Source organism: Populus nigra, chromosome 11 (assembly GCF_951802175.1).
Source record: "Populus nigra chromosome 11, ddPopNigr1.1, whole genome shotgun sequence".
NCBI lineage: Eukaryota > Viridiplantae > Streptophyta > Magnoliopsida > Malpighiales > Salicaceae > Populus > Populus nigra.
Genome location: NC_084862.1, coordinates 10,663,918 through 10,677,039, shown reverse-complemented (window position 1 = coordinate 10,677,039; position 13,122 = coordinate 10,663,918). Strand labels below are relative to the sequence as shown.

The window sequence follows — 13,122 nt, the reverse complement described above, 5'->3', positions numbered from 1 at the left end:
TGTCTCTGTGGTGGTTTCGGCTGAGATGAATTTTAGCGGATTTAGTGAAGATAATCAGATATGGTCTATGTTGAAAATGAACATTTTATTTCAGATTTTGATTATAAAAGGGAAAAGACAAAAAGAAACATTTTTTTATGCACAAGATGTGGCTATGTTTTTTTTTTTTTTTCTGTTGATGAAAGCTTCTCATAAGATCTGGAGTATGAGCATGAAAGTAAGAAATTTGAACAAGACCATGGATCATTTAATTGTAAAAACAATTAAAAAATACTTGGTCAGGATATTAAATTTAATACAGGACAAAAGAAAATTTAAAACCTAATAAGAAAAAAAAAAAGAGTTAAAAAGAAAAGGCTAAAGAAAAAAAAAAGGCCAGAGAGGAGAAGAATGGGGGTTAAAAAAATATACAGCAAATTTTATTCAATTTATTAAAATTATTTAATATTTATAAAAAAATATATGATATATATATTAAAATTCTAATTAAAATAAATAATTGGGCTCAGAGCCCAATAAATAAAATACATAATCATAGTTAAATAAAGTCTAATAAATAAAATTTAATTAATATAAATCAATTAAAAATTCAAATAAATTAATTCAAAAAATATAAATTAAAGTTCAATTTCTTAATGGTTTGAAGTATCATCCATCGTCAATAATTATATAAGTGCATAAATAATGTATTGGGTCCGGTGTTTCCATCATAATTATTCAATGATTTAAATCATTGTGTATGATAAAATTTTATTTTAAAAAAATTAACATTAATTTTCCCTTTAAAATCCATAATTTTATTGTTTAATAATATTTATTTTCTCTATCATTTCCTCTAAATTTACAATAATAAAAAATCATCAAAATAAAATAAATAAGTATTTTTGAGAATGTGATGATCTTTGGAAAGTTAGTTTTACAAGCTGGAGTGGTATATATTTTATAATCAAAAAAAATATTTTTTCTAGACTATAATTTTAATTGAAAAAACATTTTATAATTATCAAGCTCTTCAACAATAATGTTTTCATCTAAAATATAAAATTACGTGTTGTTTTGATATATAATTTTTGTTAGGTAAACTGTGAATAAGAAATTAATTTTATAATTAATTTTATGGATAATTCTTAATTGTATAGACATTAAACATGTTTTTTTTATCAATGGAAAGAATAGAACAAAAATTTGTGGAAAAGATAGTTAAATTAAGAGATTTGAGATGTAGGGACTTAACTGGAAGCAAAATTCATGTAGGCATTAAATTGTATTTACTGTAAAATACAAGGATTGAAAAACTTTCAAATAAGGACTTATCGATCAGAAAAAATTACACGGGCCAACGTAAATTTTTTCAAAATTCAGTGACAAATGAACAAGCAGCATTTTTTGTTTTCTTTTTGAGAATTCAGGTCAGCCTTGACTGTTTGGAAATACAAAGCATATAGAGATAAAGGCGTTGAAAGGCATTGAGTTCACACTTGTAACCAAAGCGTTGTAGAATTTTTCACAGGATAAAAAGAGAGGCAAGGGACCCTTACAGGAATAGAAAATTATAGAAGAATCAGGAGAAAACATCCAGAAAATCAACAAGTTCCAGTTGAGCTGTCTAAAAGACAAGAAACAAATCATCCAAAGAGAATCCTCTAAGAACGATGCACATCAAAGCATATTACAGAGCACAGCACTACCTGTGAGTTCAAAGAAGCGCGCACTTCAGGTCCACCAAACCACTCTAATTGTTTCCAACATCAAGAGATTATATGGACTATCAGTCAGCCGTCCAGCTCTGCTCCACTACTTCACGAACTCTGCGGTTGTACTCCCGCTTAGTCTCACTGAACATGCGAGCGGCTTCAGAGTTTGCCGGGGAATTTGGGTTTGGATCACAGAGCAGAGACTGGGAAAAACACAGAATAATCTTTTGTTAGTATATACTACCTCACTTGAGAAACTTTCAAAAAACATTTATCTAAGTGGCAGTAATATCAGTGACGATCAGCAAACTATTACATCAGATAAAATATTACACGCGTGGTAATGCCTATACTAGTAGCCAATTACAACAAACTGAAAAAAAAAAAAAACATGAAGATTATCTTTTGTCCTGTCTAAGTACGTTCCCAAATTGCAATAAACATTTGTTTTCCATGAACTGGTGCTCATCAGTTCCAAATCAGCAACCTCTTGATTGCAGACATCAGATGCATATCATTGCACTTAACAATTCCACTCAGTAATATAAGCAGAGAAAAAAAAGAAATAAAGAGGCTTATTATCTATGCCTAAAATAAGGATATTTATGGACTAGAATAAACCCGTATTTTTTGTTGGTTGTGTTTACTACTGTATATTCAAAACAAGTTTGCCGATCCAAGGACTGAGAATATTGGACCATCCTCCTAAAACAGTGTCATAAAGGGAATTGCTAAGAGAATCAAACAAGCCAATTGTCTTTTGGAAATAAAATAATCAAATGAGAAACATTTCAAGATGATAACAACTTTGAAAATAGAAACATTAAAGATGGCCAGGCTTCTCAAGTGCAACTCGAAAAGATCTGGGATGAGATTATTTGAAATACTCAACTGAAATGCCCAAATGCTTAAGCTTACAAACCAGTGCACAGTAGACAACAATCCAAAGAACAGCAAGCAAATAAAAAGATGTGAAAGGACAGCAGTTAAAAACAAATATAGAAGGTTTGGGCACCTTATTTCTTTTTGAAGCCTAGGATATTTTTCTACCAAAACCATTACAAAACCACACCAGAACACAACACCCCTTCTAACATAGAAAAATCTTCATTTTCCAAGCTCTAGCCTAGCCCATGCTCAAATCCATCACTACTTGACATAACTAGAATTGTGCTGTTTAGATTTTGTTTGTAAATACTCTGAAGTTTTTTTAAGGGCAGCAGTTCATGTCATTATGCTTGGTTCTGCATTGAGTCTGAGATATACCAGAACATGATCACTTAGAAGTTAGAAACATGCAAATTGTAGGTGTACTATAGTACAATCATCTTGTATATGAGCCAGAAGCCAAATGATGCAAGTATGTACTGGTCAAAATTTGCTACTATTTAGTTGCATTCAAAGTGAACAGATCTGAGAGTATTTGTCTACACTAAGCGACACCATTGAAAGCCGACTCATTCATGACTCATAACAAACATTGCACATATCAAGATGAAACAGAAAGAAGAAGAAAACTTTGAGCAATATGAAGGTAATCTATAATTGCAAGGTAAAGGAATTTATCTGCTGAAAGTCCCCTTTATGAAGGTTCTTGGGAGACGTGACCTTGACAGCCCACCCTTATGTTCTTCCCCCCTTCTTTTCTTTTGTTTTGTTTTGTTAAAGTAGCTGCAATTAAGATTTGTGGATTGTGATTCACAACCCTACCCTAAGACTATCTAGAGTTTGTCTAAGTTTTTTAATGGATAGTTATTCAAAACATTGCTCATGGTTTCTCAATCTCAAAAGTCAATCACATGAATCAAAATACTTAAAACACAACAAGCATAACAGCTAATTAGTACAGCATAACAATACTTTGTTAATAATATAAAAAAAGAAACAAGCTGTAGAAATTCAAACCTGGATGGAGGTAAGTATAGCAGCAACATCATATATCGGACTCCACTGATTTTGTAAGATGTCCAAGCATATACTTCCATCTGCATAAACTGGTGATACCAATTGAAACAAAGTCAGACAATCCAGACAATTGCCAATACTCCAAAAAGAAGAAGACAATCTTTATGAAGAAAAGTCACATGCTAGTTGATTTCGAAAAGGCAAGAGAAAATTACATGTCAAAAAGAAACAATGTAAGGAACCAGTTCACTGATTTACTAATGCAAGTAAATATACAAGTAAAATATCAACATACTGTTTGGATGAAACATCCGTGAAACAAATCGGACTGTTGGAGGTTTATTCGGATAATCCTCCGTGAATTGAAGAGTCAACTTAAACGTCCCTGAAGAAGATTGAGAAGAAGTTAGACACCATAAGAGAATGCTATAAGCAAAATGGTATGCACATAAAATGTGTGGCTGAACACACACCCAGTTACTGGGGTAAGTATATATCCAAAGGTCAATAGAGCCCATATCCCAGAAGTGATTAATTGTAATAAACACATCACTGTTTAACAAAAAAAAAAACATGAGAAAAGATATCAATTACAACCTATTCCCACCTGCTTGATCGTGCAGTTACATTAAAATACTAGTTGATACACATGAATCAAGTGGATGCCTTTTTATTTCATCACTCATCCAAATCTTTCTCCTTCCCCTTCATTCCATTACTCCACTTGCTAACCAACCAGAAGGATGGGTACCTTTCAGCTTCCTTCCTCTAATTTTTTATCTCCAAACTAAACACAGCGAAACATATTTACATAACTTCAAAAATCTATTACTTTCCGATATTCCACATTAAAATATTTGAAGATTAGGAGTAGTAGTCATAGTGTCCAGGGTGTGTGTCCTTGTTCAGTATATACCCTATCTTAATCACGATCGAGACTCTTAAAATTGCAGGACTTAAAGCTGTCCAACAATAAATATAATAAATGTAATCAATCAACATACAACCATAACCCATCGTCCAATAACACGAAACAAAACAAAACAAAAAAGGGGTAACATAAAAAAGATTAGATATACTGAAGAAAAAGCAAGAATCAGAATTACCCACCTCCATCCCATGGAGTATCATCAGGTCTACGAATAAAAAAAACAAATTAATAAGAAATCAAGAAAAGAAAACGATAAAAGAAAAGAAGAAAGAAAAGGGTACCCGAAAATAACAGCGTTCCAGAGCATGATGTTGTTGTCTTGGGGAGCACCACTGATGCCGGCAGGTGGATCCTGCTGCAGCCTCTTGAAATCCCTCATCAACCTCTTCCTGGCTGGGGTTGACATCGTTCTGTTTCTTCTTGTTGTTACTATTTTCCTCTTCCTTTACCTTTCTAGAGAGAGAGATCTGACGATTATAATGATGTGAGTAAATCTATCAAAGAACAAAGATCCATTAGAGAGATATAGAGGAGGAGGAGGAGGAGGGTTTGGCTTCTTTTTTCTTTTCCTTTTTTATTGGTGGGGTGGGGCGGGGCGGGGTGGGGTGCGGTGGGGTTTGTTCTTGCGTGTTTCGCAAAAGAGGTCTTACTAAGCGCGTCCAATATAAGAGACTTCTTTCCGTGTTCAATCATTCTCAACACAATTTTTACAAAACACCTCCTAAACTTTAACCTTATTTTGCACTTACTTCATTTAACTCTTTTTTTTTTTTTTGCCTTTCAATTTTATCAAATTACACTATTTTTTTTCTTTCTTTTTATTTTTCAATGTGGATGGACTAGACTGATTTATCTATCAAATTTAAGATTAGAATACGGTTTTGCGATGAAATGAAAGAAAATATGAGTTGTTAAAGTTGTAATTTATAAATAATTAAGGATTAAATTATTAATGAGGATGATGATGATATTTAAAAAAAAAGTAAATAATGAATATTTATTTGTGATCAATGATGATGGATAAAGGAGAAATAAATTTTAAAGGTAATGGTAAAACTCTATTTATTATTAAGAGATAGCAAAGAATAAAATTATAAAATTTGATAAAAATAATCAAATTAATTAAATCATGACTGCATTTGAAAGAACAATCCATCGTGATGGTAGAAAATCTTAATAAAAACATCAATTGGATATTCAAATTTTTATTATTTCACTTAAAAATCAAAATCTTTTAAAAAAGATAATCCAAATATTATAGTTTTATCTACACCTCTAATCTATAGATAAAAATCCTATTAATAATTTTTACAATTTTCGAACCAATTTAAATAATTTTGTGTGATCATTAATTTGAAATATTGATCTAGAATCAATTTGCAAGCTTTTATATTATTCTTTATTTCTATTTTCTCTTATACCATACTTTTAAATATTTATTTCTTTTTTATGTTAAAAGTTTGTTATTCATAGTACTCATCAGTTTCTTTGGAAGAATGGTGAAAGAGGATGATATTGATCACTATTGCATCTTTGTGTGGGAAAGTTACCCCTTCTCTATTCTCTATAGTAAAAATAGTTGATTTGTATCATGGAGCGTTGTCAAAAATCTAGGAAAGACAAGGTAATTATAAACTAACCCATTCAGATTCATCTCCATAGCCTTAAACTATTTAAAGACCAACCACACCTATAGGACTCTTCCTTTCACTTCTGCAAGCGTGGGTGAGACTATCTTTTTACACTCGTCTTTTAGGATAGTTATGTTAGGCAATGAGCTTTGCACAAAGATTCTTAAATTTGAGGATGGATATATGATTCAAATTAAGATACCATATACAGGTTGACCATTGAAAAATGGTAGGGAGAATCATGCACAACACATCAGAATCCTATATAACAAATATAGATCATTATTCATATTTAGTACACTTTTTATCGGTCTATTAGCCCATCATGGTTGTTTAGGTTTATTTTTATAGAGATAAAAATATCTCAAGATACAAGTGTCTAATACATGTTTGGCTAATGGAGAACCTCTCACTTGGTAGGGATATGCACTTCTATATATAAGGCTTGTATCACCACAAACTTGACTTTGCTCTAGGCTCTTTTCTTGTCGACAACCTGAGGAAAGCACTAATGAAGAGTGGTGATGACGATGGTGGTTGCTCCTATAATTGCAATTATATATTAATTTATCATTTGACTCTCTTTTGCCATTTTTTGAGCATCCACTTCAGGAATTCTCTTTATGATGTTGAGAATGGCTTTTTATGAGGGTTGTGGGATGGATAATGCTCTCTCCTACTCTTTTATATCTTATTATGGCATATTCCCTTCTTAAACTAAAGTTTTTTGCACATATTAGGAGGTGTTAGTTGTCTAATAAATGGAGAAGTCATCTACCATGAAAGAGGTAAAGCCTTTAATTTCTTTTGTATGGACAAAAATAGACTCTATAAGCTAGACTCTATAAGCTTTTTATTTGCTGGTGAAGCACTTGTGATGGGAAGGTATATGACCATCTCATGTCCCGAAGTTTTTGAGTTGCTAGTCATGGAAAGAAATGAATGATATGTCAAAATAAAGAAAAATGAAATTATTTTTGTTCAAATTACCCACATATAATGCCAATGATAAGGTTCAAGAAAATTCCCATAAGATTAAGCACATTTCATGGCTGATAAATGAGTTGAACTATTGAATTTAAACTACTAGACTTGAAAATCATGAGTACCTAATAAACAATTTCCATGTTAGGTTTAAAAGACCATCTGATGCTCAAGTTAACATAAATGTAAAAGAAATGAAGTCCTATAAATTGTGTGATGTATATGTTTGCAAAAATATAATTAAGAAGATGATAACAATATGCATTGATAAATCTGGAAATAAGAACATTTTCTTTACTTGGTGGTTCATAGATGTTTAAATAGTTGTAAATCATGCTAACTTGTATAAAAATATGTGTAGAATGGAAAAGATATGTATTACATGATTTAATGGCAAACATTTGAGGTAACAATTCTAATAACTAGTGGTTCAATATTGATTGAAAAAAATATTATCATATGAGTCATCCACTAGGTATGGGTATTTCTAATGTCACTTTATTAACATGGTTATGACATAAAAAGGCCGGGGCATTTAATTTGAAGTACTGACAATACAAAAGGTGGGTGAAATAGTTTGGGGTTGGGGTTCTCTTGTTTGGACTTATGCCTTCCAATAGGTTAATTTATCCTAAACTTGTTCTAGAAATTAGTATATTGTGAACTAGTTAGGTTAACTAGATTTCTTGAAAGTTATGTCACCCACCTTATGTCAAATGAGCATTGGATGCATGTCCAAGTTCAAATAGATATAGTTTGCATTCAGGCTTTTGACTTTGGATACATTTCATGACCCCTTAGTTTTTTGGCTTTAGATTATCTCTCGTACTCTGCATCATATGTATGATATTTAAGGTTGTAAATTCTGGACTCATCATGCAAAATATTTTTAATTACTTAAATTATTCTAATTAAAATGCAAAAGAAAAATGAAAAAAGGTTGTTATTATCTTTATTAGTTTTATCTTTTAGTGGATAAGAGTCCAAATACTTCATATTCTTCAATTTTAGAAAATTTTTTTGAGAAATAATTTATATAGAATCTTCTCATTTAAGTAATGGTTCAAAAACATTAATAACAAGTGAAATACACATAATTGTATATAAACCTTAAAAATTTATAGTTTTATATATTTTGCTATTATAAAAGATCATATTCACATAGTCTTTGACCCTTAAACCCTCTATAATATTGTATAGGACTAAGGGAAAATAGTGTAAATTTATAAAAATATAGATACAAGTCTATATAGAGAGTCTAGAAATAATGTAAAAAATCAATTAATTTTTTGTAAAATTACTCATTGAAATACAACTCATTTACTTCAATATTTTTTTCATGAATAAATAAGATAAAAAAAATCTCTCTTGTAAAGTTCAAAAACAACATCAATAAACAAACACATTTCAAATTAATTTATAAGAAAAATAAAAAATGCTAACGGTGATATTTGAACAAATGATTTTGGAGTAATTTGATTAAAATATTAAATATTTCAAAAGAATTATTCATGTAATAATTTTAAATGCCATAATATAACTTCCTGTAAAATGATACAATTAAAAAAAACATAAATTTTGCTCAGTATTTCAATATAAACTAAAAGAGAAAGCATTATGGATTCCATTAATGTTTTTTTTTTTGTCTTTAAAGTATTTTCTATTTCAATCTCTAATTTTTTATCTGGAATTTTATCTATGTTGACGGGGAATTGAGTCAAATAATTTATTTCAATTAGCATGTTATGAAGTTCTCAAGGTGTCAAAAAATATCTTGACATTAAGTTAATGTTTGATTTGACAAAATATAATTTAATTTTATTGCTTAAAATAAATTAAGATTAAAAAGATCAAATTTAAAAATAAAACAAAAAAGCAGCCTCTTTTTAATTTGTTTTAATGTATCCAAAGGCTAATTTAAAAATGTTAGCCCTAAAAGTTTTTTTTTTGTATTTTTTTAATTTTTGGTCATTTTAGTTTAAAAATTTTATATTTTGGCCCAAAACTTTATTTTTTTTAATTTTAGTTTTTGAATTTAAGAGAAAAGAGGGATTTGCTGAAAAACATGGTAAGGAAGAAAAAGTTCTCAGTTGTCCATTTTTCAGCAGCTAAAAAAATCAATCTTAATGTAATAAGATCCATTTGATGAGAGGAATTTTATTTAGGTATTGTTGACCCCTCATCTTACCATAAAAATAAGGCTTGGGCTTAAATTTATTTATTTAAAATTATTTTTAGATTTTTCATCGACTAAAGGTTACTTTGAGGTTTATAAAAAAAATTTAGGTATTTTCAGGCGGAAAAAAGGTTGAAGCATGTTTTTTAGTTTTAAGAAGGCGGGTCATGACTTTTTGGCCATCTTAGATGGCTAAAATAAAACTAGTTTTTTTAAAATAAAAAAACAGATAAAGTATCATTCGCCTATTTAAAAAAAAAAAGGATGGAAAGATGCATAAGAATGGCCTTATAATCCCATGCACCTACTTTTTTTATGGGCTAGTTGCACTGGCCCACCCAAGCCCAAACATTTAACTTTTTTCCCCTTCGATTTTAATTATAATTTATTAAAATAAGCTACTTAAAAATATAATTGGAGTATTATTTTATTAAATATTGTTTAATTTTTATTTTATTTTCGAATAAGATTATAATATTAGCAAGCACTCTTTTTTTACAATCTTTCATGATGTTTTTCTCCTTCAATTTTATTTGATAACTTTCCTACATATATCTATTTTTATTAATATAATTTAATAAAAATAAATTAAAAAAAACAAAGTTATTAAACTAAATCAGGTTCTTGGCCTAGATTGTGGCTTTGGTGGGCAAACTAGGGTTAACTCTGGTCAATCCAAAACATTATTTGTTAATATTTAAATAAAAAAAGTTATAACAATGCTATTTTTTAAAATAAAGTCAAACTGAATTTTGTTTGGGACAACTAGATCATGTTTAGATCTTTTAGGTCAATCAGGTCATAATGGGGCAACTTCTATTTGATTTGATGTTAAACACTGTCCAAGAAAAAGGGCACGATCGAGGGTTTTTAAGTTGACCCACCATGTTAGATCATGTTTAATCATACTATCAAAAAGTTTTCCACAATATTGCTTGAGTAGTGTATCATCCTTACACTTTTTTTAATATATTTGCACTAAAATTATTAGAATATTATTATTTTTAATTGAAATTACTTTTATGATTATAATAAGATGTTTTTTAAAAAGTAAAAAAGTAAATATTCTAGTAAAAATAAAAAAAACCATGTTAATAAGATAAAAAAGTTTTAATTTGAGATATACCTTTTTAGCTTTATTTCAAATCATACAAGTTTTTTAAAATATTAATAAGAAAAGAAGGAATCATATTAGAAAATTATTTGGTTATGATAAAATTTAAATTATTACTTCTTTTATAAAATAATAATTATTTTTATATAATAAAATAAGAATTTTTTGAAAGGATCCTTATAAAACGAGATAAGATATTATATTGTATTCTTTTCATACTTGTTTTAAGTTAGTATTAATAACTTTTTTTTAATATTTATTACTGCATATGATTCTCTATTTTTTTTATTATATATATATATATATATAAATTATCAATTTACAATTAAAACTTTTTTTAATGCTAAAAAATACATTCACAATGCTTTTAATTTTTTTTTTGTTTGTGTTAATTTTCCTTTTCATCTAATATGTAGAGAAAGAAAAATTATTTCATTGAATGTATATATATAGTCGGGGGAATACCCTTAAAATATTATAACAAATATTTAAAGTTTTTTAAAATGCTTTGGAAATGTAAAAATAAATATAGTCTAATCTCGATGAAATAATAATATCCTAAACATTGTACCAATTCTAATTGTTATTTAATTTATATTACTGTATATCCTTAATGAAAACAATTGAAGTGACAAATGTTTGTTTATTTTTATATTTTAAAAATATTTTTTTATTTTAAATTAATTTTTTTTAGTGTTTTTGGACTATTTTGATATATTAATATTAAAAATAATTTTTAAAACATAAAAATATTATTTTAATATATTTTTAAATAAAATTTTTTTTTAAAATAATTATTATTATATTTTCAAATATCATAACAGTACAGTGTATCCCTTCATTAATAGTGATAGTTTAGTGAGACAAGATGCCACCATGCTCGGCAGACGAATAGATAACGCTACATGGCGTGATGATCCATGGATAACATCAAAACCCTCACGACCAGTAGATGAGTTCAAAAAAAGTCTTGGATATGGCTTCTCGGCATACACGCTTTCTCTTTATTATCTACCATCATCATTATTAATAAAAATTAAAAAACGTGGTTTTTTTTTTGAAGTCTATAATTTTTTTTATATTTAATTTATTGAAGATTATGTGTTATGATTTATTAGGATTTATTTTTTCCATAATTATTTCAGCCGTATTTTGAGTTAACTTTGTTAATTTAATTTTTTTAATTAATATATATTTTTTAATTTTATCATTTAATATTAAATTGATTAAAAATTAAATTTTATTGTTTGTTTCAATTTACTTTTTACGAGGCTATACAAGTCTTATGATCCAAGTTATGGATTTTACAAATTAACATAAGTTGACTTGGTGTTTTTTGTCAATTTTTTAGAATTAATTTTATTTTTTAATTTTATTATTTAACATTAAATTGATTGAGAATTAAATTTTAAAATTTCTTTTAATTTACTTTATATTAGGTATCATAATTTTATGATCTGAATTGACCGAAGTCAATATAATATATTGTTGTTTCAATATTAAAAGAAAATATCATTTAAAATATTTTTTAATCAAACTATTTTTTTATTATTTATGTAAATTATTTTTAAATTTATCAACTTGTCGAGTTAAATTAAATAAACCTTTACATAACTGTTTTTTTGTACTAAAAATACATTAGTCCAAACTTTTTTTTTAATCGATGCAGCTCAACCTGAATTAGTAAATTATTAGATTGATCAGATCGATATTATAAATGAAGCCTCGAAAAGATAAAAAATAAACAATCAATGGATAGTGACTCAATCGATATTTGGATATATTTTTGATATCAATACATTAAAATAATTTAAAATATATAAAAAATTATTTTTTAATAAAAAAATTTAAATTTTTATAAAATATAATTTACATTGTATTTCCAAAATGTATCTATACAATAATCGATGCAGTGTATTAAATAATAACGCAAGTCGTAAGTTTTAGTAATATTACAATTACAAAAAAATCTAAAATGGATTAGAAAAACAATATTAGCAGAGAAAACACTAATAATGTTTTTTTTTAAGTTTTTTAAATTTTAATTGTTAAATATTTTCTTTCTTTAATTTCAACTTTAATATTATATCAACTTGATTTATAACTGATAATTTATTTTAATTAATTTATTATAAGGTTTTTGTGGTCTTAAAAAAATATTTTAATGTTTAATTTTATACAATAAAATCTGATTTTTTTTATTAAAAATAATAAAAATTCAAGGATTAAATTAAAATAATTATTTTAAACATGCTATAATTTTTTTTTAATTATTTTACAATCAAAATTTTAAATATTACATTTTACACTTGGGTTGAAGTAAAATTTGAAATATAATAAAATGACAATAATATCCTCAAAGCATGGAAGGTAACTTATTTTTTCTCTTTGTGCTAGCTTGTTTTTTTTGTTTTTGTAGAAATTGTTTGGAAATGTGGTGTAAAATATATTTTTAAAAAAATTTAAATTTTTTTATTAAAATTTAATATGTTTTGGATTGTTTAAATATATTAATGTTAAAAATATTTTTTTAAAAATAATAAAAATATTATTAATAAATATTTTAATATAAAAAAAATTATTTAAAAATCAACCGTAAACGTGAAACAACTCTCCCTGACAAACACAAAGGAAAGACCCAAGCACAAATCCAGTAACTTCCAAAACTTTTCCTTATAACCTCTTGC

General features: G+C 27.3%; 1 protein-coding gene across 1 annotated transcript; it reads right to left on the bottom strand.

The window, feature by feature from the left end:
• Positions 1-1,534: 1,534 nt before the first annotated feature.
• LOC133668513 (ubiquitin-conjugating enzyme E2 2) lies at positions 1,535-5,147 on the bottom strand. The gene is made up of 5 exons (XM_062088418.1): positions 4,812-5,147; positions 4,710-4,735; positions 3,895-3,984; positions 3,600-3,688; positions 1,535-1,897 (listed from the first exon to the last, which is right to left on the bottom strand). Exons 1-5 carry the CDS (start codon positions 4,934-4,936, stop codon positions 1,769-1,771), a joined length of 459 nt encoding a protein of 152 aa, XP_061944402.1. The 5' UTR covers positions 4,937-5,147; the 3' UTR covers positions 1,535-1,768.
• Between the last annotated feature and the right edge of the window lie 7,975 nt (positions 5,148-13,122).